At 41.4% G+C, this 26161-nt stretch overlaps 1 protein-coding gene across 4 annotated transcripts in view; it reads right to left on the bottom strand.

Annotated features, from left to right (window-relative positions):
* Positions 1 to 16568: 16568 nt before the first annotated feature.
* Positions 16569 to 26161, bottom strand: part of CEP97 (centrosomal protein 97) — a 68753-nt gene continuing 59160 nt past the window's right edge. For all 4 annotated transcript variants that reach the window (XM_074404443.1, XM_010350022.3, XM_074404444.1 and 1 more), the window contains 2 exons: positions 21831 to 21906; positions 16569 to 18888 (listed from right to left, as the gene is read on the bottom strand). In XM_074404443.1, coding sequence (XP_074260544.1) covers positions 18184 to 18888; positions 21831 to 21906 — 781 coding nt within the window. In that variant the 3' untranslated portion in view covers positions 16569 to 18183. The remainder of the gene's footprint in view (positions 18889 to 21830; positions 21907 to 26161) is intronic.

Here is a 26161-nt window from a genome sequence, read left to right on the forward strand (position 1 = left end):
CATGAGTCCACAACTTCCCTTCGCCGGTGAAACAGCCTGTTCCTTTACCCTCGCTGTACACGATGTGGGTCTCTCGGCAAAGAGTACTTTCCTCGCCCCACCATCCCCAGTTCTGGGTTGTTCTGTTTTGGACATTTGTCCAACTGGTAAATCGCCGGTCGCAGTTATGTGAAATTCAGGAACGGAGAGGAGTCCTTAGAAGACAACACGTGGTCAAGAAACCAGAAGGGATGTGGGCTGCACTGTGTTTCTCAGGGCTGGGAGCACAGGGGTTACTTAACACAGACCCCAAAAGCAGGCCTGCCCCCGTACTGCTATCCAAGGTTTAAGAAATAATTACCATACGTGACAACTATTTTTCTCTTTCTTGACCATAATGGACTCTGCGTGCTCATTCAGATGTGTTTCGTGGCAGGCCTGCATCGTGGGCAACCGGATCCGCGAATGGGATAAAGGGAAGTCCTGCCACAGGGTGAAAGATCTCTTCTCTAGTAAGAATCTAATGCTCCTTCTTCCTCGAGGAAATCCCGCACGCTGGGGCCTTTTGAGGACATAAAGGTAGCTTCCTTCTACTATCAAAGAGGAGCCCCATATAGTAGATCTCCCGGAAGGATCCCCCACCTCATGTACAGTTTGGCTGTCTTACAACTGATAAAATACTTAGGACAAGGTGACTTTTAGGACATGGTTTTGGACCTCATTGACCCCATCCTCCCCCAAGCACTTATAACCCTGAGGCATTTGAGTGATCTTACCCATATTTACCCATATTTTGCAGTCATAACTACAAATAAGAGCAGTCCCGATCAGAGAACCCCAACCATCACCACCAGTTTCTTAAAAGATTTCTCACTGCAAAGCCCCCACACTCCCAACTCAGCACAGTCAGTGAAGAATACTGTCACGCAAGGAGTATGCCTACCTGGATCGGGACCACAGCTTTGCTTCTTACTGGTAGTGCATCCTAGGCAAACTATTTAACTTCTCTGCACTCATTTCCTCTACTGTAAATTAGGAACCACACCACTGAATGTTCATTTATGATTATCTCACAGCCTGGCATGGTGGCTCAAAACCTGTGATCGCAGCACTTCTGGAGGCCAAGGCAGGTGGATCGCTTGAGCTTAGGAGATTGAGACCAGCCTGGGCAACATAGTGAGACCCTGTCTCTGCAAAAAAATACAAAAATTAACCAGGGTGGGCACGATGGCTCACACCTGTAATCCTAGCACTTTGGGAGGCCAAGGTGGGAAGATCACCTGAGGTCAGGAGTTCAAGACCAGCCTGGCCAAAATGATGAAACCCCGTCTCTGCTAAAAATACAAAAATTAGCTGGGTGTGGTGCCACACGCCTGTAATCCCAGCCATTCAAGAGGCTGAGGCAGGAAAATTGCCGGAACCCAAGAGGTGGAGGCTGCAGTGAGCTGGGATCATGCCACTGCACTGCAGCCTGGGTGAGACTCCATCTCAAAAAAAAAAAAAAAAAAAAATTTACCAGGCATGGTGATCCATGCTTGTAGTTCCAGCTACTCAGGAGGCTGAGGTGGGAGGATAGCTGAGGTGGGAGGTTGAGGCTGTAGTAAACTGTGATCATGCCACTGCACTCCAGCCGGGATGACAGAGTGAGGCCCTATCTCAAAAAAAAAAAAAAAAAAAAAAAAAGGTTTATATGATGATATGAAACCTAAGGAACTAGTAATTTCTGTCCCATCTGAAAAGTGATTTAGACACTAGTGTTTAAAAATGCCATACTTTATTCTCTAAGCAAAACAAAGCATGGATCTTAAGAGTAGACAAATAAAAGCAAATTCAACCTGTCTCTGATGGCAGAAGCTTGGGGTACAAGCACATCAAGTATTTTTGTCTTTCTTGACCACAGCGGACTCTGTGTTCATTCAGATGTTTTTATGGAAGCCTACATGCATACTCCTGAGCCCAAGTCAGTTCCTTGTTCAGTTCTTTTGCTTCCCCACTTTGAACAAGCTATGGAAATTTGGGCTCCAAGGCCATCTACCTAATGAAAATTAAGTGACCACTGTCACATTAGGTACCAACCACTCTGTTCCAAAACACCATGAACAACTGGAGGAGGTTGCCAAGGGTAAGAGACTAAAAGGGAGAGAGGTAGTTGATGTCGCTAGTGTGTTGGTCCATGACCTCAAATTAATGGCCATATTTTCCTTTTTAAAGTCATAATTGGCCAGCTGCAGTGGCTAACGCCTGTAATCCCAGCACTCTGGGAGGCTGAGGCAAGTGGATCACCTGAGGTCAGGAGTTTGAGACCAGCTTGGCCAACACGGTGAAACCATCTCTATACTAAAAATACAAAATATTAGCTGGGCATAGTGGCAGGTGACTGTAATCCCAGCTACTCAGGAGGCTAAAGCAGGAGAATCGCTTGAACCTGGGAGGCAGAGGTTGCAGTGAGCCCATTGTACTCACTCATAGATCACGCCATTGTGCTCCAGACTGGACAACAAGAGTGAAACTGGGCTGGGAGTGGTGGCTCACGCCTGTAATCCCAGGACTTTGGAGGCCAAGGTGGGCGGATCACCTGAGGTCGGGAGTTCAAGACCAGCCTCACCAACATGGTGAAACCTCATCTTAAAAAAAAAAAAAAAAAAGAGTGAAACTGTCTCAAAAAAAAAAAAAAGTCGTAATTAATGATGACTAATCTCACATGCATAGTTTAGGGAAAAATTAGATTGATTTTTTTCCTGCACTCTTGATTTCTCCAGTTCCCTGGTCCTCAAATCAAATTCCACTGATAATAAAGATAACATTAGTAGCTTTTTGTGTGTGTCTGTGAGACAGGGTCTCCCTCTGTCGCTCAGGCTGGAGTGCAGTGGCACAATATCAGCTAACTGCAACCTCCACCCCCCAGGTTCAAGCGATTCTCCTGCCTCAGCCTCGAGAATAGCTAGGATTACAGGTGCGTGCCACCACGCCCAGCTAATTTTTTAAATTTTTAGTAGAGATGGGGTTTTTACCATGTTGGCCAGGTTGGTCTCAAACTCCTAGCCTCAAGTGATCCACCCACCTTAGCCTCCAAAAGCGTTGGGATTACAGGCATGAGCCACCACACCCAGCCAAACAGTAGCTTTTTTTGGGGGGGGGGGGAGGGGGTGGAGTTTCGCTCTTGTTACCCAGGCTGGAGTGCAATGGCGCGATCTCGGCTCACCGCAACCTCCGCCTCCTGGGTTCAGGCAATTCTCCTGCCTCAGCCTCCTGAGTAGCTGGGATTACAGGCACGCGCCACCATGCCCAACTAATTTTTTGTATTTTTAGTAGACACGGGGTTTCACCATGTTGACCAGGATGGTCTCGATCTCGACCTCGTGATCCACCCGCCTCGGCCTCCCAAAGTGCTGGGATTACAGGCTTGAGCCACCACACCCGGCCAAACAGTAGCTTTTTTAAAAATAGAGAGGCTGGGCGTGGTGGCTCAGGTCTATAATCCCAGCTGCCGGGTTCATCCCACAAACCCTCGTTTGGGGGGCGGGGGGCTGCCGGCGCTAATGGCCAAAGAGAGACCAGCCCTGAACAGCTGGAGCTGCTTGCTTCTATTCAGTAGACATAAAGCCTGGAGCCAATACAAACGGAGGGTAATTAACATTATTGTTCCCCCTTACAGGGAGCAATCTCCAGTGGGAATGATCAAAGGTTGGTTTCCCGAGAACATAAATAAACAAACCTATTTAGAGAAATTCCCCTACCCTACCTTGCACCTGCTCCTTGGCCTCTGCCTCAGGGCAGAGAACAGCTACCTTCAGCTTATTCTCCCCTGGAGCTTTGCAAAACCCTCCGACCTTTCAAGATTCGTGTTCTTTTCCTGTGATTTTTCCCACCGCTCTGATCTCCTATACCCAGCACATGGCGAGGCCAAGGCAGGAGGATTGCTTGAGCCCAGGAGTTTGAGATTAGCCTAGGCAACATGGTAAGACCCTGTGTCGACAAAATGTAAAAAATTAGCCAGGCACGATGGTGCGAGCCTATAGTCCCAGCTACTCAGGAGGCTGAGGTGGAGGGATCCCTTGACCTAGGAAGTGGAGACTGCAGTGCGCTGTGATTGCGCCACTGCACTGCAGCCTAGGCAACAGAGTGAGATGTCTCAAATAAATAAATAAATAAATAAATGTATATATATATATATATATATATATATATATATATATATGGATTCTGAGCCGCACCCGCGACTTGTTGAATCAGAGTCCCAAGGGCAGGAGTAACAAATATCCACATTTTGTAAAGCTGTCCAGATTTTAAAGACTTTTAAAAAATTATTCCATTAATTTTAAATGTACAAAAAGAGTTACAACGAGTTCTTCTCTATATGGAGGGTTCCTGGCTAGATGCAGTGGCTCACACCTGTAATTCCAGCACTTTGGTAGGCACAAGTGGGTGGATCACTTGAGCTCAGGAGTTCAAGACCAGCCTGGGCAACATGATGAAACCCTGTCTGTACAATTTAAATAAATCTTTTTTAAAGTTCCTGTGTACCCTTCATCCAACTTCCCTTAATGTTAACATGTTATGTAACAATGGTATAATTACCAAAACTAAGAAACTAACATTTATGCAATACAATAAACTGAAGACTGTTGGAGACGAGCTGCCTCCCAAAACCCGCTCCATATAAGCTGACCCCGTCCCCCCACTCTGATTGCTCTGCAGCTGCATTCCTGAACCCTGCCTAGGCACCACAGCAAGGCTGTCAGACGTGCTACAATTAAGCAAAGCCTGATTACAGCCATTCTGGCAGCTCAAGGGAGGATAGGGAAAACAAGTGTTTGTTACCCATACTTGTAAATAATTACTGTTTGACACGTATCTGTAAAAGAACCCTGGTTTCTCTTTAAAAAAAAAAAAAATGCTGCCACAAAAGACACAGGATGATGTATTGCAGGTCTGTTACAAGTTGGCGAACTATCTCTGGGCCTGTTACCAGCGGATAGATGACCTCAGTCCTGCAACTCCCTTATGCCCCTCTCGTTCCATTTAAACCCCTCGTTTTGTAAGGTCGAGGCTGCTTCCTCTGATTGTAACGGAGCAACCCGGCAGGTTAATAAAACTTGTTTGCCTGACTTTAGGTCTGTTCTCCTTTCTCTCAGCCAACCTTCCATAGACTTCATTGGGATTTCACCATTTGTTCCATTAACGTTCTTTTTTGAGACGGAGTTTTGCTCTTGTTACCCAGGCTGGAGTGCAATGGCGCGGCTCACCGCAACCTCCGCCTCCTGGGTTCAGGCAATTCTCCTGCCTCAGCCTCCTGAGTAGCTGGGATTACAGGCACGCGCCACCATGCCCAGCTAATGTTTTGTATTTTTAGTAGAGACGTGGTTTCACCATGTGGACCAGGATGGTCTCGATCTCTTGACCTCGTGATCCACCCGCCTCGGCCTCCCAAAGTGCTGGGATGACAGGCGTGAGCCACCGCGCCTGGCCAGGGAGCGGTGGATTTTTAACCTCGGAGTTATTCCCGCCCCATTCACGTTCTCATCCAATGAGAGGAGTTCTTTCAAACCGCCTCTGGAGTGATTGATCTTCAACTTTGATATCGGATTGGCTGCTCAGCAGAGGGGCTCCCCTGCAATCTCCACCTAGCCTGACCTCGGAGGAGTTGGACAAAGAACTTTACACTCCCGGATGGGGACGTGGATAGAGGCGTGGAGCTGGCAATTCCTGCCTTTGAAACAACGCCCCTCGTGGACTTGGTTTTCCTTATCACAGTCCCTCAGAAACATTTGAAGAGTAATGATCAGGCCGGGCGCAGTGGCTCAGGCCTATAATCTCAGCACTTTGGGAGGCCGAGGTGGGCGGATCATGAGGTCAGGAGATCGAGAGCAGCCTGGCGAATTCAGTGTAAACCCCATCTCTACTAAACATACAAAAATTAGCCAGGCGTCGTGGCACACGCCTGTAGTCCCAGCTTTTCAGGAGTCTGAGGCAGGAGTATCACTTGAACCCAGGAGGTGGAGGTTGCAGTGAGCCAAGATTGTGCCACAGCACTCCAGCCTGGGAGTATAGTGAGATTCTGTCTCCAAAATATATATATATATATATATATATATAGATAGATAGATCATTTTGTAGATTACCCCTCAGTTTGGGTTTGCCTGGTGTTTGTTTACTCATGGTTAGACTTGGGATAATAATACCAGAGTGAAATGTTTTCACTGCATCAGATTAAGGATCATACATGATTTGTCACTGGTGATGTTAACCTTGATCACTTGATTGAGATGTTATATGCTATGTTGCTCCACAACAGAGTTGCTAATTTTCTTTTTCCACACTCCATCTGTTAGTAGCAAGTCACTAAGTCCAGCTCACACTCAGGAGAGGGAAATTAAGCTTTACCTTATAAAGAAAAGAGTATCGGCTGGGCGCGGTGGCTCACGCCTGTAATCCTAGCACTTTGGGAGGCCGAGGCGGGTGGATCACCGGGGTCAGGAGTTCAAGACCAGCCTGGCCATCATGGTGAAACCCCATCTTAAAAAAAAAAAAAAGAAAGAAGTATCAAAGAACTTTTGAGTACATGTTTAAACCATCATAATAATCAATATATATTTAAGGGAAGATACTTTGAGGCTACACAAATATTCTATCTCTTCTTCTAGTTTTGCCCATTAATTTTGGCATTCATCAGTGGATTTCTGCTGTAGAAATTATTATAGTGGTTTCCTGATGGTGATTTTTCTATTTCCTTCATTCCTTCACATTTATCATTTGGAAGTGTTCTGTACGAGTTGTCCTTCTGTACCTGAGCGGAATAAAACATTAGAAAAAAGAGTTGTCTCGTCTTCTCCACCTATTTATTTATTCAATAGTTTATTTACATCAGGGTGCACTCATGGATATTTATTTTATTCTTTGATTTATAATCCGTTGTTATTTTGCTGCTCAAATTGTTCCAGCTTTTGCCATTGGGATCTCTTTCGAGTAGGTTCACGTGTCTTTTTGACGCACTTGATCATTTGTTTGCTTATCACTTCCTTTCTTTCTGGCACTATAAGATGTTCCGGGATCATTTTTTTTCTTTGCCTCATCCCTGGAATCAACCAAAGAGCCTTGTTCCCTTTTATTGAAGAATGGTAGAGACCAAGACACGAGTGCTAGGTGTGCATGTTGCCACTGAAGAATCATTCTTTCAAGGCCTGTACAGAGCTAGAAATGTATGTGTGTATACTAACTCATAAATAAACATATACACTATATCTTTATACTTATATAAATACATATATACACATTTGTCGGGGTCCAGCCCAGACACAACCTAGGAAGTAACAAGGGTCTGCAGAGACAAAGAAATCAAGAGACAAAAGTACGAATGCATAAAGGTGGACTCCCAGGGGCTGACTCAAGTAGAAGGATGCGAAGGCCCCGAGCACTGGAGACCCACACTATTTATTGAGTGCTTAAACAAAAAAGCCTGTGCTCAGGGACGTGGTGGGTGAAAAGGAAGCGAAGCATCAAGCAGATGATCTACAGCTGTGGCAGTTTGGCATTTCCTTTGGAGGTACAGAGCATGCTCTACTTTAGAGTCAATCAGTAAACAGATGGGAAAAGGTTGCAGCTAGAGCCAGCAAGTCTGACCACATTCCGGTGCTTCAGAGAGGTCTTCCTTGCTTTGAGCATGAAGCATGGTCTTCCATTCACTCCCGTCCTGTGCCGGATAAGCGGGTCATGTGTCAGCCTTTTACCCAGCAACATTTATATTTATATAGACATATATATGTCTATGTTTATTTCCGTAACTACCTGTATAGACATGAGTTTATACTGATATCTCCAACCCCAACCCAGCACCACAGAGTTCATTCCTGCATTTCTCCTTTGCATATCTGTAAGTTCTTTTTCTAGCAGTGAGGTACCTGGCCATCATTATCTATATTTACTTATTTGTTCGAGCCTAGTATGGATGCAGTTGCAGAACAGACAACCTGTACCTCTGTAAGAAACATTTACCAATCAGAGTAGAGTGTTCCTGTAGCAGGAGCGGCCACGGGAAAGGATCTCAGACACTGAATACAGGAGGAAGGAATTTATTGCAGCTGGTAGCTTGGTGGCATATGTGCCCAACAGCCAAGCTCCTCACAAAGGGAGGTTCAGCCTTTATATAGGCTTATACTTTAGATGTTACACGTGGAAGAATCTTAGGTTCATAGTTTTAGGACTCACATGTGAAAAGGTCTCTGTTTACAGTTTCAGGAATTACATATGAAAGGGTTCTGGTTTACAGTTTTAGGACTCACATGTGAAAAGGTTTCTGGTTTGATCTTGTTTTAAGTAAAAATAGTGCCTTCTCCATAGTGCCTTCTGGGGAGCTTCCCCAAGGCCTGGCTTGTTGTTTTCCGGAAGGAGATTCAGAAGGCGCCAGCTGGCCTGCTCTCTCTTCTATTGAGATGCACAGAGGATGACAGGGGAGGGAATCCCAAATGCCTCGGTCTCCCTCCTGATTCCTATGCAGTTCTTTTTGTTTCTAGCTCAGTGAGTTATGTCATAAATTTGTAATACAGTTGGTGTCATTTGTCACAGTCCACATTCCATTCTGAGATCACTTTGACATCCTCAATAGATTTATTTTTGGGCAAAGCTTGAAAATTGAAAAAAGTTCCGATTTTGTGATGTATTGTTCTATGGATTTTGACAAGTTTCTAGACATATGTATCCACCATCACAGTACCATACAGAATAGCTTCATCACCCTAAAAATTCCCAAAGGCAAGCCCGTTGCATTTGGGAATAATCTCTTCCTCAATCTCTGGCAACCACTAATCTATTTTCACTCCCCATAGTGTTGCTTTCTCCAGAATTACATATAAATAGAATCATACAATATGTACTCCCCAGATTATGATTACTAGAAAGTTTGGGAACCAATACTTTTGCTAATTCAATACTATCTGATGAATCACCAACATCCACCTCATCACCAAACTGGGAATCAGCTTCAATTGTTTGAGAGGCAAAAATGTTTTCTTTTCCTTCAAAGATAAATGAAAGAATACAAGAAAAGCTTTGCTAGCCTACTGACTTACTTTTCACTCCCTCTCCAGAATGTGGACTTCCACTCCCACCAATTTGAGTTGTATTTGGTTCTAAACCAGTTTATTCCAGTTATAATGTGATTATAATCATATAATCTAAGTACTTATTACGTGAAACTTTGAAATCTAGTGTAAAAAGATAAAATATTCAAGGAAAACAAAGTTGAGCGTTTCGGAAAGACTCAAAAGTAGCTGGGCGCGGTGGCTCAAGCCTGTAATCCCAGCACTTTGGGAGGCCGAGGCGGGTGGATCACGAGGTCGAGAGATCGAGACCATCCTGGTCAACATGGTGAAACCCCGTCTCTACTAAAAATACAAAAAAAATTAGCTGGGCATGGTGGCGTGTGCCTGTAATCCCAGCTACTCAGGAGGCTGAGGCAGGAGAATTGCCTGAACCCAGGAGGCAGAGGTTGCGGTGAGCCGAGATCGCGCCATTGCACTCCAGCCTGGGTAACAAGAGTGAAACTCCGTCTCAAAAAAAAAAAAAAAAAAAGACTCAAAAGTGAATTGCTTAAAAAGGCAAAAAAAAAAAAAAAAAAAAATGCAATTGAGTTAGGTATGGACAAGAAATCTGTCAAAAATCAGATGGAGAAATTATAAAAACCTAGAAGTATTCTGCGTTCCAATGGCTTTATACATGTTTTTAAATTTTCACTCTATTTTAAAAGAAACTAAAAATGGAAATGGTGCATTGTAGGTAAAATTTAGACACAGAACTACACAGCATCTGTACTCAAAGAAAACAACATCAGGAAAAAACAAAAGGACTCGAACACTACCTGATTTCAGGACTTCATACAAAACTATAGTAAATAAGTAAATAAATAAAACTAAAGTAATGAAGACAGTGTAGAAATGAAACATAAGTAAATCACTGGAACAGAAGACAATCCAGAAATGGATTCATACATATGTGGCCAGTTGATTTTTGAAAGGTCCTAATGCAGTTAAATGGGGGGAAAACAATCTTTTTTAACAAATGGTGCTGGATACCTGGATAACCATATGTAAATAACCAAGAAACCTCAGACTTTATCTTGTACCATATACGAAATTTAACATGAAATGGATCATAGGTTTCAATGTAAGAGCTAGAAAAAATGCCTAGAAAAAAACTTAGAATCTTTGTGGCCTTGAGTATGGCAAAGATTTCTTAAACACAACACCAAAAGCACAAACTATTTTTTAAAATTGACATATTAGACTTCATCAAAATCTTAACCCTTTTCTCTTCAAAAAGCATGATTATGAACATGAAAAGGTAACCCATGGAATGAGACAAAATGTTTTATGTTTGTTCAAGACTTGTGCCTAGACTGTATAAATAATTCTTTTTTTCCACCCTTTTTTGGTTTTTTGAGACAGTCTTGCTCTGTCACCCAGGCTGGAGTGCAGTGGGTGGCGCAATCTCGGCTGACTACAACCTCCACCTCCTGGGTTCAAGCGATTCTCCTGCCTCACCTTCCCGAGTAGTTGGGACTACAGGCTCCTGCCACCATGCCTGGCTAATTTTTTGTATTTTTAGTAGAGATGGGGTTTCACCATGTTAATCAGGATGGTTTCGATTTCCTGACCCCATGATCTGCCTATCTTGGCCTCCCAAAGTGCTGGGATTACAGGCATGAGCCACCGCTCCCAGCCTAAACAATTCTTACAACTCAAAATAAGGAGACAGAGAACCCAATTTCATTTTTATTTTATTTTTTAGATAAGTCTCACTCTGTTACCCAAGCTGGAGTACAGTGGTGCAATCTCGGCTCACTACAACCTCTGCCTCCCGGGTTCAGTTGATTCTCCTGCCTCTGCCTCTAGAGTTGCTGGGATTACAGGTGCGCACCACCACGCTCAGCTAATTTTTGTATTTTTAGTAGAGACGAGTCTCAGCATGTTGGCCTGGCTGGTCTCAAACTCCTCACCTCAAGTTATCCGCCTGCCTCAGCATCCCTAAGTGCTGATATTTACAGGTGTGAGCCACTGCACCTGGCCCCCATTTTTTTTTTTTTTTGATGAGTAAATTGTTTGAATATTTCAAATTTAGGAACACTTAACCAAATATATACACATAGCAAATGAATTAAAAGATGCTGCACATCATTAGTCATTAGGGAAACATAAAACCACATTGAAATACCACTAGAATGGCTAAAATTAAAAAGACTGATCGTACCAAATGTTAGTTAAGGATGCAGAAAAACTGGAACCATCATATACTGCTAGTGGGAATGCAAAATGCTACAACTACTTTGGAAAACAAAATTGGTTCGGCAGTTTCTTAAAAAGTTAGACATATATCTACTGTAAGATCCAGCCATTCCACTTCTAGGTATTTACCCAAGAAAAATGAAAGTATATGTTCATACAAAGACTTATTCACAAATGCTCACAGCAGCTTCAGTTCTAATAGCCGAAATCTACAAACAATCCAAATGTCTATCAGCAGATTAATGGATAAACAAATTATGGCAAATACATACAATGAAATATTACTCAGAAAGCAATCAGATGAATCTCAAATAATCAGGCTGAGTAAAAGAAACCAGACAAAATAGGAGGTGTCATGAAGGGAATGAAGAATCTCTTGGAGATAATAGGTATGTTTGCCATCTTGATTGTTGGGATGGTTTTATGAGCACAATGTGTCAAAATTTATCAAATTGTCGACTTTTTTTTTTTTTGAGACAGAGTCTCACTCTGTCATCCACGCTGGAGGAGTACAACAGCACAATCTCTCAGCTCACTGCAACTTCCACCTCCTGGGTTCAAGTGATTCTCCTGCCTCAGCCTCCAAGTAGCTGGAATTACAGGCATGCGCCACCATGCCTGGCTAATTTCGTATTTTTGGTAGAGATGGGGTTTCACCTTGTCGGTCAGGCTGGTCTCGAACTCTTGACCTCAGGTGATCCAGCCGCTTTGGCCTCTCAAAGTGCTGGGATTACAGGTGTGAGCCACCACGACCAGCCAAATTGTCCACTTTAAATATGCAATTCTGAATATGCCTTAAGAATTTTTTTAAATGAAATAAAAATTAAAAATAATGATGACTTTAAATGTCCACTTTAAATATGCCTATTATATTTCAATAAAAATATTTTAAAGTTTACAGTGTATAGATACATATGTGTGTGTATATATATATATATATATCTTTTATGATTCCCTGCTGTAATTTTTTAATTCACCAACCAACTACAGGTCCCAATAGTGTCAAATGAGAGGGCTTCTACTCAACTTGCCCCCACTATCCTCACTAACCCTGGACAATGTCATCTATGCTGTTTGACAGATATCTGCTCTTCTCTGTCCAGAGAATTCTAGTGAGTATCTAGATGTAGTGAAATCTATACTGAATAAAACTAAATTAGCATTCCTTCCACTTCATATCCATTTTCATAAGGCAAGATCTGTTTTATTGTAAATTCACTTATATAACGAGAATACTCTGGACATTGCTTAGTAAAGTTCTATTTGCAATTTATTCTAAACTTTATCCATTAATTACAGGCACAATGAGTAACAATCATTACTACTAATCACTAAAATAAACAGATGAAGCACTCAAATGTATAAACCTTTTATTTAAAATTAGAGAGACTCAAATACAAATTAAATAAGTACAATACATAATAGTAAGCCTTCATAAAACAGATCACAATCACTTTAAATCATTTACTAGTTCTACAACAAAATTAAAGAGAAATTTAAATACAGTCCAAAATCAACTTATTTTTAAACTCTTATTGTCAACACTAAAATTATTACAAAAGATTCAAAGACCTTTAATTAGAAAATGAACAAGGCCAGGTGCAGTGGCTCATGCCTGTAATCCCAGCACTTTGGGAGGCCGAGGTGAGTGGATCATGAGGTCAAGAGATCGGGATCATCCTGGCCAACATGGTAAAACCCTGTGTCTACTAAAAAACAAAAATTAGCTGGGCATGGTGGCGCATGCCTATAATCCCAGCTACTCGGGAGGCAGAGGCAGGAGAATCGCTTGACCCACAGGACAGGGGTTGCAATGAGTCGAGATTGCACCACTGCACTCCAGCCTGGCGACAGAATGAGACTCCATCTCAAGAAAAAAGAAAAAGAAAAAGAAAATGAACAAAACTACTACAAGATGATTCCTGCTATCCACTAAAATAAATAACAATTAAAATTCAGTGTGATTTCCATTCATCCACAGATAAAAAACACCTCATTTTAAAAAGACAATTATCTGTTTCTTTCCAAGGCTATGAGTACTGATTTATTTGACTTTTAACTTTAATGTGGCACAACAAGCTTGATCAGTAAAAGCAATACCATTAAAAATGTTTAGAATGTTCCTTACAGATCCTTTCTGCTTCACTTCGGGAATGAGGTATCATATGTCTAACATTTAAAACATTATATAATGACACAATAGATACCTTTTAAAGTTATATGGCAAAATAAAAATATACCCTGGTTCAAGTTGGTGTTTGGAAAAAATAAAGATATGCATTAAACAATTAAGTTTCAGCCAGGCACGGTAGCTCACACCTGTAATCCCAGCACTTTGGGAGGCCGAAGCAGGTGGATCACTTGACATCAGGAGTTCGGATCAGCCTGGACAACATGGTGAAACCCCATCTCTATTTAAAATATAAAAAACTTAGCTGGGCATTATGGTATACACCTGTAATCCCAGCTACTGGGGAAGATGAGGCAGAAAAATCGTTTGTACCAGGGAGGTGGAGGTTGCAATGAGCCAAGATCACACCACTGCACTCCAGCCTGGGTGACAAGAGTGAAATGCCATCTCAACAACAACAACAACAAAAATGAAATCTCTTCTTTCCTTTATGATGGGAAAATGATCATATTCATTCTATTTTTAATTTTATTGTCTTAATTCTCCAGAAAAAAAAAGTTTTATGTTTTTATTACCAATGTTAATATATCCAATTCTAAGACTTTGCACACATACAAAAAATACCAAGGGATATAGTCTAATATGTTAAGCCTGTATTTTCCTGAAATTATTGGTAAAAAGTAGAACTAGACTTGTCTTAAGTAGATAACAGGAAAACACACTATTATGGTGTTTGTATACAAAAAATAATCCAAAACAAATAAAAACATACACTCAAGATGGCACCCACATTATTCAAGAATAAAGTTATTTACATATATACTAACAATTATATGACTAAATGATCAGTTTCCTAAAACATGCATATTGTCAAGCCTTTTATAAATAAACTTATAAAGCCAACTTGCATATTATCAACTGTCATGATTAGAGCTTTCTGTACACCAAGAGTTAAAATTTTAACATCTATTGTTCTATAAAACTAAAGATAAAATGTAATCAAATTCAGCAGTTCTCTGTAAAATTTTATATATCTCAGCAACCTGTCATACTGCCTGTCATCAAATAAATTAACTCTAAAATGTAGTTATTCTTTCCAGAATTTTTGTTTTTTTAGAGAAGGGGGACTTGCTATGCTGTCCAGGCTGGTCTTGAACTCCTGGCCTCAAGTGATCCACTGGCCTTGGCCTCCAAAAGCACTGGAATTACAGTCATCAACACCACACCCAATATCTTTTCTAAAACTTTAATTTCCACTATTGCTCTTTTGAAACCATTTTAATAAGTCACAGTTCTTGGAGAAAATTCACTGAGGGGAAGGAATTATTTTCTACAAGCAACTCTGTCATGAGTGATAGAGTTGTAGCTCTCTTATAAGTCTTTTTCCTCTTGCAAAGAGAATGAAAAATACGCAGAGATTTCCTTACTGACTAAATGTAAAGGTTAAGAGGACGTAATAAAACTTTGGATATAGTAGGATATAGGTTTTCACAGTTTATTTACTACTAACTAGCTATGACCTTAGGCAAGTCATTTAACATGCTGTGTTTTAGTTTCACCTTTGAAACAAAGAGATTCAAACACAAATATCTTAAGCTTCCTTCCAACTCTCACATAGTATGATTCTGTGCTTCTGCAGGAATTCTTAATTGATAAACTGAATCTTCCATAAATCAAGAGAACTGATGTGTACTAAAACAGCACAGCCAAACTGACCCTCTCCTTGTCAGAAAAAAAACACAAAGATCATGTTCAAAGCTCAACTTCCAAAACCTGACTAGACCCATTCCCTCTTCAGCCAAGCCAAAGAATAGCCCATAGAGTTGAAACCAAATCTTAATTATATAAATCACTTTAAAAGTATAATGTAAACCCATTAAATTTATTAAGTCTATGCCAGTTTTCCTACATTCTGATTCACATTATTATTATTTTTTTTTTTTTTGAGACAGAGTTTCGCTCTTGTTACCCAGGCTGGAGTGCAATGGCGCGATCTCAGCTCACCGCAACCTCCGCCTCCTGGGTTCAGGCAATTCTCCTGCCCCAGCCTCCTGAGTAGCTGGGATTACAGGCACGCGCCACCATGCCCAGCTAATTTTTTGTATTTTTAGTAGAGACGGGGTTTCACCATGTTGACCAGGTTGGTCTCGATCTCTCGACCTTGGGATCCTCCCGCCTCGGCCTCCCAAAGTGCTGGGATTACAGGCTTGAGCCACCGCACCCGGCTAATTCACATTATTTTCATTTTATCTACATTCAAGATAATATGTACAGTTAAGGAAGGGTCTATTTAATATCCTTACACTTCTAAACACTAGTAAAAGTTAAATAAAAAGAACAGAATATTAATAATTATCATATTCTGCCAAATTTTTAATAAAAATGTGCTAAGTACTATTTATGGGTTAGAGAAACAAGGCAAAGGTAAAAAAGCAAATCCTGCTGACAAACGCTGATGATCAAACGAACTTAGTTGTGTTTTGCAATTACTTTAAAAAAACAGGAAGGAGAGGATGTTAGCAGAAACCTACTTAAGCAATACTGAATCATGACATTCCAGCAGCTTTTGTGAAAAACAAATCTATAAAGTAGTATTTTTACTAGTGCAGTGCAAATTGGTTTTTCTCTGTCTAACAATGGACAGTAAGTGAGGCACTTAACTGTAACATAGAAAAATAGGGTATATTTAAGAAGACATCCAAAATCATTCAGAAAAGATCATTAGCACTATTGAAAAAGTTAGAAATACCATTTTTATTTAACATGCATTCAATGTTACACGTTTCACTGAGGAAAATCCTTCTGAAGGTAAGATTACCGTTTTATTTATAATATAAGAAACAGAAAACATTTCCTTTTCAAGGGATTCTGGATTTCTAAGAATAAAATCCAAGTCTTCTCAACCTGAGTGCTACATATTTATAAACAGAAAAATACGTCTTACCACACAGGAGAAATGTTATGAGTATCAACAAATACCATGAGCTGGGAGCAGTGGCTCCTGCTTGTAATCCCACATACTCGGGAGGCTGAAGCAGGAGAATCACTTGAGCCAGGACTTCGAGGTTAGAGTGAACTATGATCAGGGCACTGCACCAACAGAGCCAGACTCCATCTCTTTAAAAAACAACAACAAATACCACGTACCATGTGATCCTCAACTTTATTCTTGAAGGATCAGATGTTTTTATTTTATGTAACTTCAAAGAAGGGTACCTAATGACCACAACAGAATAATTAATAGATATTTAGCACCTAAATTTAGAGATGACTTATGTATTGCCATAGCTTTAAATACTTGTATGTCTGTAAGTTGGGGGAAACCAAATACATGTTGTTCAATGGCATTATTCTTAGTTACAAATGCATCTACCTAGAATATTCAAACACAATCTTATTTCTCCCTGAAGTTGCAGACATATATATCTTTTTAACAAGTAAAGTGAGGTTTATTATTTCTTAAGCATCATTAAATTGTCTTCTGAATGTGGCACTTTTTCAGATTAGACAAAAAGCAGTTCCTAAACAGTCATTCATATTCGACCACTAGTATTATTTTAAATGTTCTTCACTATGGGACAGAGGTCAAAACTGAAGTGAATAGCTGTGGACCTTCTGCTGAAATACATTAGTAAATATAAGCAGGAACAGAAGAGATGAACACACATTAATTTCTGACAATATATTGGCACATAAATGCTTATCTATAGGGTGAAAAAGCACTTAATGAAAGGATACATATTTGCCATGACAGTATTTCAAGTGAATGGAGACTAGTGTTTCCTTTCTTCATATCTAAGTGAAATATCCTTGTGTTACCTAAGTAAACTTGACTTTAATCTTGGATAGAACACTTTACTTCACATGTTAAAACTGATGGCTAGGTGCAGTGGCTCACACCTGTAACCCCAGCACTTTGTAGGCCAAGGCAGGCGGATCAAGACCCTTCTTGCCAATATGGTGAAACCCCATCTCTACTAAAGATACAAAAATTAGCTGGGCGTGGTGGCGCACACCTGTAGTCCCCGCTACTTGAAAGGCTGAGACAGGAGACTCGCTTGAACCCAGGAGGCGGAGGTTGCAGTGAGCTGAGATCATGCCACTGCACTTCAGTCTGGTGACAGAGCAAGACTCCGTTTCAAAAACAAACAAAAAACTGATGCATGACATTAACTGAAGTTTTCTATGAGACAATTTAATCATCCCCACTGAGAAATCCTATAATCCTACCTTTTCTTCCTTAATTTGCTTATAGAAAGGCTTTCCTTGGCTCAGAAAGGAAGAAAAAAGGCTTTAAAAAAACATTTTTACACCAAGGAGACTGGCAAATTTCAATAGTTCGCAGTCCTCACATTTCTCGTTTGTATTTATGTTATCAAATTTCATTCCTTACTATATAATTAATTTTCTCAGATACAGAAGGGTGAAAATTCATATATTTAAGGTAATTTTTTCTATTTTCTGTAATATATTCTAACTTATTTTTGAAAGTACATGGGTACATGAAAGAAACAGGAATATTGCTGATGCAATTTAGTGAAGAAATAAAGTGCATATAGCTTTTAATATAAATAGTTTGGTACATTACAGCTAAGTAAAAAGCTGCATGTACAAAATCAAAATGAAAACTCAGCTCAATACCTAAATTCTGAAAAATATGAGACATGAATACAAATCCTACATAAATAGTAACAAAATTAGGGTTAGGGAGTGCTCCCCTCCAAAAAAAAAAAGGCAACTGAAAGTATTTTTAAGAAAAGTTAAGTGGATATCTGCTTCCCAAAAGACCATCACATTCTACACAGTAATACCAACATGCAATACCTGAAATGTAGCATCACATTCTGACTGCTGCCCTTGAACCTCTGCATTTAATTTAGAATTCTCTTGTGTCTGGCTAACTTCACCTTGCGAAGTAGGAGGAATGCCATGACTCTCATCTACAGAAGCACCATCACACAAGGCATCTAACTGTCCTGGGAAACAAGCAATGTGAAGTTTACTATCTCCTGTCTCTTCATCAAAATTGGTCCTTTCATCAGCATCTTCCAGCTGTTGAACTGAAGTTAAATATTGTTCAAGCAGACTATTGTCCTGCTCATTATTTGAGCTTTCCTTATTCCATTCACCATGTTCTTCACTAACATCCCCTAAATCTGATTCTTTGCCATATCTAACTGTGTCAATGGAATTCCCCATCATGGAGTTTTCACTGCCTTCTGTGGAACTTTTTTCAAAATCTAAAGAACCCTGCGAAGAGTGAACTTGTTCTGCTAGAGAGGAATGAAAACCAGAGTCTGGAAAATCTGGTAATGATTTCTCTTGAGGAGCTACATCAGAAGCAGTGAACCAATCAGCATTTTGGTCAGAAGAGGACTCCTGGCTTTGGGTAAATAATGGAGGTTTAGATGGCTCAAGAGTACTTGATATAGGAGGAACATCAATATGGCAGGAACTTAGATGCTGGTCCACTGTCTGTTGCCAAACCTGTAGAGACCTTACCTATAAACCAGAAAACACAGTCATGTTATAAAAACAAAAAGTGTCTGGGTTTGTTTGTTTTTGAGACAGGGTCTCACTCTGTCACCCAGGCTGGAGTGCAGCGGCATGATCATGGCTCATTGCAGTCTCAACCTCCTGGGCTTGAATGATCCTCCCACCTCTGCCTCCTAAGTAGCTGGGACTCCAGGTGCCTATCACCATGTCTGGCTAATTTTTAAAATTTTTTTGTAGAGATGGGGGTCTCACTTTGTTGCCCAGGATGGTCCTGAAATCCTGGCCTCAAGCAATCCTCAGGCCTCAGCCTCTCAAGTGCTGGGATTACAAGCATAAGCCACTGCACCCTACCTATCTATTTTACAATTTTCCTTCGAGATCTTTTTGTCCAGTAGTCATGAAGTTGGCAAATTGTAAAACTGGAACTAGAAACTGCTGACTCCCTTTACCTTTTCCGGAGCACCCCAAGCCTAAACCACACTGGCACAAATAGTACATGTTCCTGGTAACAAAAGGCCCTCACCCAAAGTAGGGATGGGTGAAAGCAATTCTCTTGCTTCTACCAGAAAAACAGCCAGAAGCACAACAGTACGTGTCTAGCTAAGGGGTCAATCATGTATTGAGTATCTAATGAGATTTATTCAATAAGACAGATTAGAGCCCTTGATAGAAGTAGATCCTGTAAAATAAGTCTCACTTTAGATACCCAGGTAGATATTAAGAGTTTTAAAATATTATCAAACAATACAGTATACGCAACTTGCTAAAAACATATCAAATTCTTGACAATATGACCTCTACATTTCTAAAGTATAACAAAAATTCCAAAATTTTACTGTAAAAACTACAGACAAGAAAGCAGTATTTAATTTTTAGTTTCCTTTTGACCCCCCTCCAAGGTAATTACTGACAGCAACTTGATGCATACCCTTCCAGACTCTTTTCTAGGCAGTATTTTCAAATACACAGGGAAGCTGGACAAACTGGTGTGTGTCTGTAGTCCCAGCTACTCGGGAGGCTGCAGCAGAAGGATCACTTGAGGAGTTCAACGCTGTAGTGCACTAGTGCTGTTTTTTCACTAACCAGTATTATTCTGGAGATTTTCCCATGTCGGTCCATACTATTGCCTTATTCCCCTTTTTTTTTTTTTTTTTTTTTGAGGCCGAGTTTGGCTCTTGTGACCCAGGCTGGAGTGCAATGGCGCGATCTCAGCTCACCACAACCTCCGCCTCCTGGGTTCAGGCAATTCTCCTGCCTCAGCCTCCTGAGTAGCTGGGATTACAGGCACGCGCCACCATGCCCAGCTAATGTTTTGTATTTTTAGTAGAGACGGGGTTTCACCATGTTGACCAGGATGGTCTCGATCTCTTGACCTCGTGATCCACCCGCCTCGGCCTCCCAAAGTGCTGATATTACAGGCTTGAGCCACCGCGCCCGGCATTGCCTCATTCTTTTTAGCTGTTATATATTCCATAGTAATATTCTATAATTTAACCATTCCTCTATTGTTGGTAACTACAAAACCTTACAAATCAATAATTATTTTTTCATTTTATAGGTCAAATCCTATTATAACAAATTTGGCCAGGTGATGTTGCTCACTTTGGGAGGCTGAGGAGGGAAGACTGCTTGAGCCCAGGAGTTTGAGACCAACTTGGGCAATAGAGCAAGACCCTATTTCTATAAAAAAGAAGAAATAAGGGGCCGGGCGTGGTGGCTCACGCCTATAATCCCAGCACTTTGGGAGCCCGAGGCGGGTGGATCACGAGGTCAAGAGATCGAGACCATCCTGGTCAACATGGTGAAACCCCATCTCTACTAAAAATACAAAAAATTAGCTGGGCATGGTGGCGCATGCCTGTAATCCCAGCTACTCAGGAGGCTGAGGCAGGTGAATTGTCTAAACCCAGGAGGCGGAGGTTGCGATGAGATGAGCCGAGACCGCGCCATTGCACTCCAGCCTGGGTAACAAGAGCGAAACTGTCTCAAAAAAAAAAAAAAAGAAAAGAAATAAAAAATTTATTAAAATATTCCCAAGAAATTATCATCAGTAAGTATTTGATATGATACAATGCTAGTAAAACCAATTGCCTAAATTGTCCCTAAGTGTGGTATTATAGGCCGGGCACGGTGGCTCACGCCTGCAATCCCAGGATTTTGGGAGGCCGAGGAAAAAAAAAAAAAGAAAAGAAAAAAAAAGTGTGGTATTATAGGATTCAAACACTCTCCTGTACCATTATGTATACTTTTTTAGGATATGCATATTGTAGCCATATACCATCTTAATCACCTTTCATTCAAATATTCCCAAAAGATAGATAGATAGCTACATAAAACTTCAAATTGGGGTTGTTGTATATACTGGAAAGCTATAACAGCCTTCAATTAAGCCACTTTCCTCCTGCTTTATATTATTTTGTCTTTCTTGTCAAAATTGTCAGAATATTTTTCTTCAGATTAAATAAAATGCAACAAAATTCACTGTCCTGGCCCGGTGCGGTGGCTCACGCCTGTTACCCCAGCACTCTGGGAGGCCAAGGTGGGTGGATCACTTGAGGTCAGAGTTCAAGAGCTGCCTGACCAACATGGAGAAGCCTCATCTCTACTAAAAATACAAAATTAGCTGGGCATGGTGGTGCAGGCCTGTAATGCCAGCTACTCAGGAGGCTGAGGCAGGAGAATCGCTTGAACCCAGGAGGCGGAGGTTGTGGTGAGGTGAGACTGTGCCATTGCACTCTAGCCTGGGCAACAAGGGCAAAACTCCGTCTCAAAAAAAAAAAAAAAAAAAAATTCACTGTCCTAGTTTAGAGTTAGTGGCAAAGAACACAAACCATACCCTTAACCTTGAACAAGACTGCTTAATACACCTGAGTACTCTATGATTATCTCAATGAATAAGGAATTTTTATTTGATCATATATGAGGTAAATCAGGAGGAGGGTGTTTACCTGGTTCCAAAGAAATGTGAAAGCTTCTTCTTGTACAAATTTTTTAATACGTTCTTCGTCTCTTTCTTTTCGTAACCTACAATAATTCAGAACACATTATTGACGTAAGGAAGAGTGCTTTGACTCGTACTTCCTGTTACAACTAATAAACGCATGCATTGTAAAGAGATTAATAATCTAAGTTATCTTTCCCACTTTTACAATATCTAAATTAAAGCCTTATTTTATTTTTATTTTTTTAACTTCAGAATCAAAATGGAACAGTTTTATAAGTGACATCATAAAGCTTAATTTTGAACTGTGACTCAAAGTAGAAGCCAAATGAGATATGACTGAAATTCAGGTATTAGTTCTATAAATTATTTCCAGCAATAAGAAAAAAAATGTTAAAATGCTCTTTGTCTGGCTTCAATTTCTCAGTCAAACATACCAAAGGAATACAAAGTGCGAAAAGGAGTGGTTACCCAAAGCGTCCAAGACAATGAAGGGTCACACTTAAGTATTCATGATCACAGCCTGAAACACTCTCTCCTAAAGACTAATCCCAACAAACTTCACTTTTGTGTTTGCCCAAGTCTCTGATCTACTGCTTGCTAACAAGAGACCTCCCAACCATTATTCCTCATTCATTAAAGTCTTAGCTCTGGGATCCCTGCTGTTCTCTCCATACTTACGGTTTTCACAAACCTGAGGCTCCTCCTTTAGTGATCCATTATCAGCCAAACTGTCAACAGCATTTTGTTTCACACCTCTGACCCAGTTATCCACTTTCTATAGCCCCTCAAGCCTTTCTCCTATGCCATCTAGAGCTCTTGAATTCTAATCAGCAAACTCCCTTACATACTTCACCTCTCTCTAAACTTTTCCTTGTCCAAAGCAGATCCACTTTTGACAGAACTACAGCCCTCTAAGTGGAAGGTATTTTTCCCTCTCACTCATCAGGGTAGGAAGATTGTTTCTCACTGCTGTTTTCAAATGATTCTTGATCTCCCTCCTTTAACTCCTGCCATCCTGCAATTTCCCAAAATTCTTTGTCAAGTACTGATCTCTCACCCTCCGCTCCCGGTCACTGAAGTCTCAGCACCAGGCTTTCTCTTTGCCCCACTCCTGTCACCATTTTTGGAGACCTCAACATTCACATGGATGCTTTAACAATCATCCACTCGATGTCAGTCACCCATTGTCATAGTCTCACCCTAGGCCAAATCATTTGACGGCACCACTTTCAGAAGTGGTTGGGAACACCCAACACCACCCCCCACTTCCTATCCTCCCAGCTCACTTGCTGTTGTACCCACTGCAACAGTCCAGACCTCCAGCCTAATGATCCTTCCCTCCTACCTCACTTAAAATTCCACCCAGGCCAGGCACAGTGGCTCACACCTGCAATCCCAGCACTTTGGGAGGCCGAGGTGGGCGGATCACCTGAGGTCAGGAGTTGGACAGCAGCCTGGCCTACGTGGTGAAACCTCATCTCTACTAAAGACGTAAAAAAAAAAATAATTAGCCGGGCATGGTGCCAGGTGCCTGTAATCCCAGTTACTAGGGAGGCTGAGGCAGGAGAATCACTTGAATCTGGGAGGCAGAGGTTGCAACGAGCTGAGATCGTGCCATTGCACTCCAGCCTGGGTAACAAGAGCGAGACTCCATCTCAAAAAAATTTTGAAAAAATAAAAATAAGTAAAATTTCAGCCAGCAAGGTGACTCACACCTATAATCCCAGAACTTTCGGAGGCTGAGGCAGGAGGATTGCTTTTGCCCAGGAGTTCAAGACTAGCCTGGGCAACACAGACTTCATCTCTAAAAGAAAAAAATTTTTTAATTAGCTAGGCATGGTAGTGCATGCATATAGTCCCAGCTACTTGGGAGCCTGAAGTGAGAGAATCACTTGAACCCAAAAATTCAAGGTTACAATGAGCTATGATCATGCCACTATCCTCTCGCCTCAGTAACAGAGCAAGACCCTGTCTCAAAAAATATAAAATCTGAGATCTATCATTATTACTCCCTCTTAAATATCTTTAGCTCTCTTGCCCTTCCCTCACTCTCTCTACAATATCACCTAGGAAAAAAAATAATTTCTGGTTTAACCAAATGAACCATGCCTGAATCAGAAGAGAATAGCTAAGAATTGCTGATGCAAATCATACAACCTGATCCATTGCTTTGCACTTTTAAGTGTTTTCTCACATTCTCCAGCAACCTTCCTCCATTTTCCTCATAAGGTCATCTTTAAGATGAGCACCTCACACCTCTTACTTCTCTCCTTACACCTCCTTCACTCCTCTTCTACTTATCTGCAGGTGTTGACCACATCTTACACATTATTGAAAAAGAAGCAGCATCAGACAGAACTTTTTCCCATCTCCACCATCAAAGCTACTACCTTCCCTGCTCCTGCTCCTATCTCAGGCCACTTGCTCTGCTTTGATGCTGCATTACTTCTCCTCTTACCTTCTCAAGAACTACAATCCTGCTCTTCCTCTCCTTTCTCTTTTTTTATTCTTTTTTTTTTTTTTTGCTGCACCATCAGTGTTTCCCTCCTTATTTATTCATTCCATTAACACATGAACACATTCTGTATCTCGTCTCTAAAAAAGAATATTTCTTCACTCTAGATTCTCCTCCAGGAACCACTGACTCTCTTCTCCACAAAACAACTCTTTCCAAGAATTGGCAACACTCATCCTTCAAACTCTTTACCTTTCATTCACTATTCAACCCATCTCAAAATGGCCTTCATCCCCCTATACCACTGAAGCTGCTCTTGGGAAGGTCCTTGTGCAGTAAAGGGTTAACTCAGCAGGACTGGGATGTTCTTTTTTTTTGAGACAGCATCTCACTCTGTTGCCCAGGATGGAGTGCAGTGTCACGATTTCGGCTCACCGCAACCTCCACCTCCCAGGTTCAAGTGATCCTGCTGCCTCAGCCCCCCAGTAGCTGGGATTACAGGCACTCACCACCATGCCCGGCTAATTTTTTTGTATTTTTAATAGAGATGGGGTTTCACCATGTAGGCCAGGCTGGTCTCCAACTCCTGACCTCAGGTGATCCACCCAGTGGCCTCCCAAAGTGCTGGGATTACAGGCATGAGCCACCATGTCCAGTCGCAGGATTGAGGTGTTCAACACTGTATATTGCAAAGATAGGACTGGCCCTTGCCTGACTCCTGGGAGATAATCTCCAAGCCTTTGGAATATCCTGCCTGAAAAAGAATATCTTTGTACACCTGGGGTCTTCTTGGCCCACATCAGACAGTTTAGGCAATCAATGATTTCTAGTCAACATCTGTTTTGTCCGCCTGGGGCCCTGGGCCATGGAGTATCAGTGTAACCTCTATGGGGCCTGAGGTCTGAGTAGTTAAGATCAGTCACATGGGTACTCAAAACCTATGTGACTGAACCACAATAAAACCCTGGACACCAAAGCTGAGGTGACTTACACCAGCTGGCAATACTTCTTATGTGTTATCATACATCATTGCTGAGAGCAGTGAGCCCTGTCTGTACAACTCCACTAGGAGAGAACAACTGGCAGCTTGCACCTCATCTCTCCTGGACTCTGCCCTAGGCACCTTTCTTCTTTACTGATTTTAATCTGTATCCTTTTGCTGTAATGAACCATAATGATGAAAGAATAATATTTTCCCAAGTTCTATGAGTCCTTTTAGCAAATCATCCAACCTGAGGACAGTCTGGGAAATCACCAACACAGTCACCAATAATCTCCAACCTCCAAGTCTAATGCCTGTGTCCTCCCTATGGTACCTCTCCTCTCTCCTGAAACACTTTCTCCTGTTGAAGGTGGAACTCTCCTAGTTTTCCAACCACTGTGGCTGTCCCTTCTCAGTATCCTTTGCTGCCTCTTTCTCTTCTACCTAATATCAGTAAATATTGCTAGTTGCAGTATTAATGAAATCCTAATTTTCCGGGGTTAGCAGTCAGTAAAACATATGCGCCATGGGATTAAGGAATAATTCCTATTGTAGTCCTATAGAATTTTAGTCCCTTCTGAATCCCTGCTATTTTCTTTAATTCTTATGTCATGTACCGAATTCCATGGAGACTTCATCATCTTCTCATTTTTTTTTTTTTTGAGACGGAGTTTCACTCTTGTTACCCAGGCTGGAGTGCAATGGTGCGATCTCGGCTCACCGCAACCTCCGCCTCCTGGGTTCAGGCAATTCTCCTGCCTCAGCCTCCTGAGTAGCTGGGATTACAGGCACGCGCCACCATGCCCAGCTAATTTTTTGTATTTTTAGTAGACACGGGGTTTCACCATGTTGACCAGGATGGTCTCGATCTCTCGACCTCGTGATCCACCCGCCTCGG

This window comes from Saimiri boliviensis, chromosome 8, assembly GCF_048565385.1.
Source record: "Saimiri boliviensis isolate mSaiBol1 chromosome 8, mSaiBol1.pri, whole genome shotgun sequence".
NCBI classification, from domain to species: domain Eukaryota; kingdom Metazoa; phylum Chordata; class Mammalia; order Primates; family Cebidae; genus Saimiri; species Saimiri boliviensis.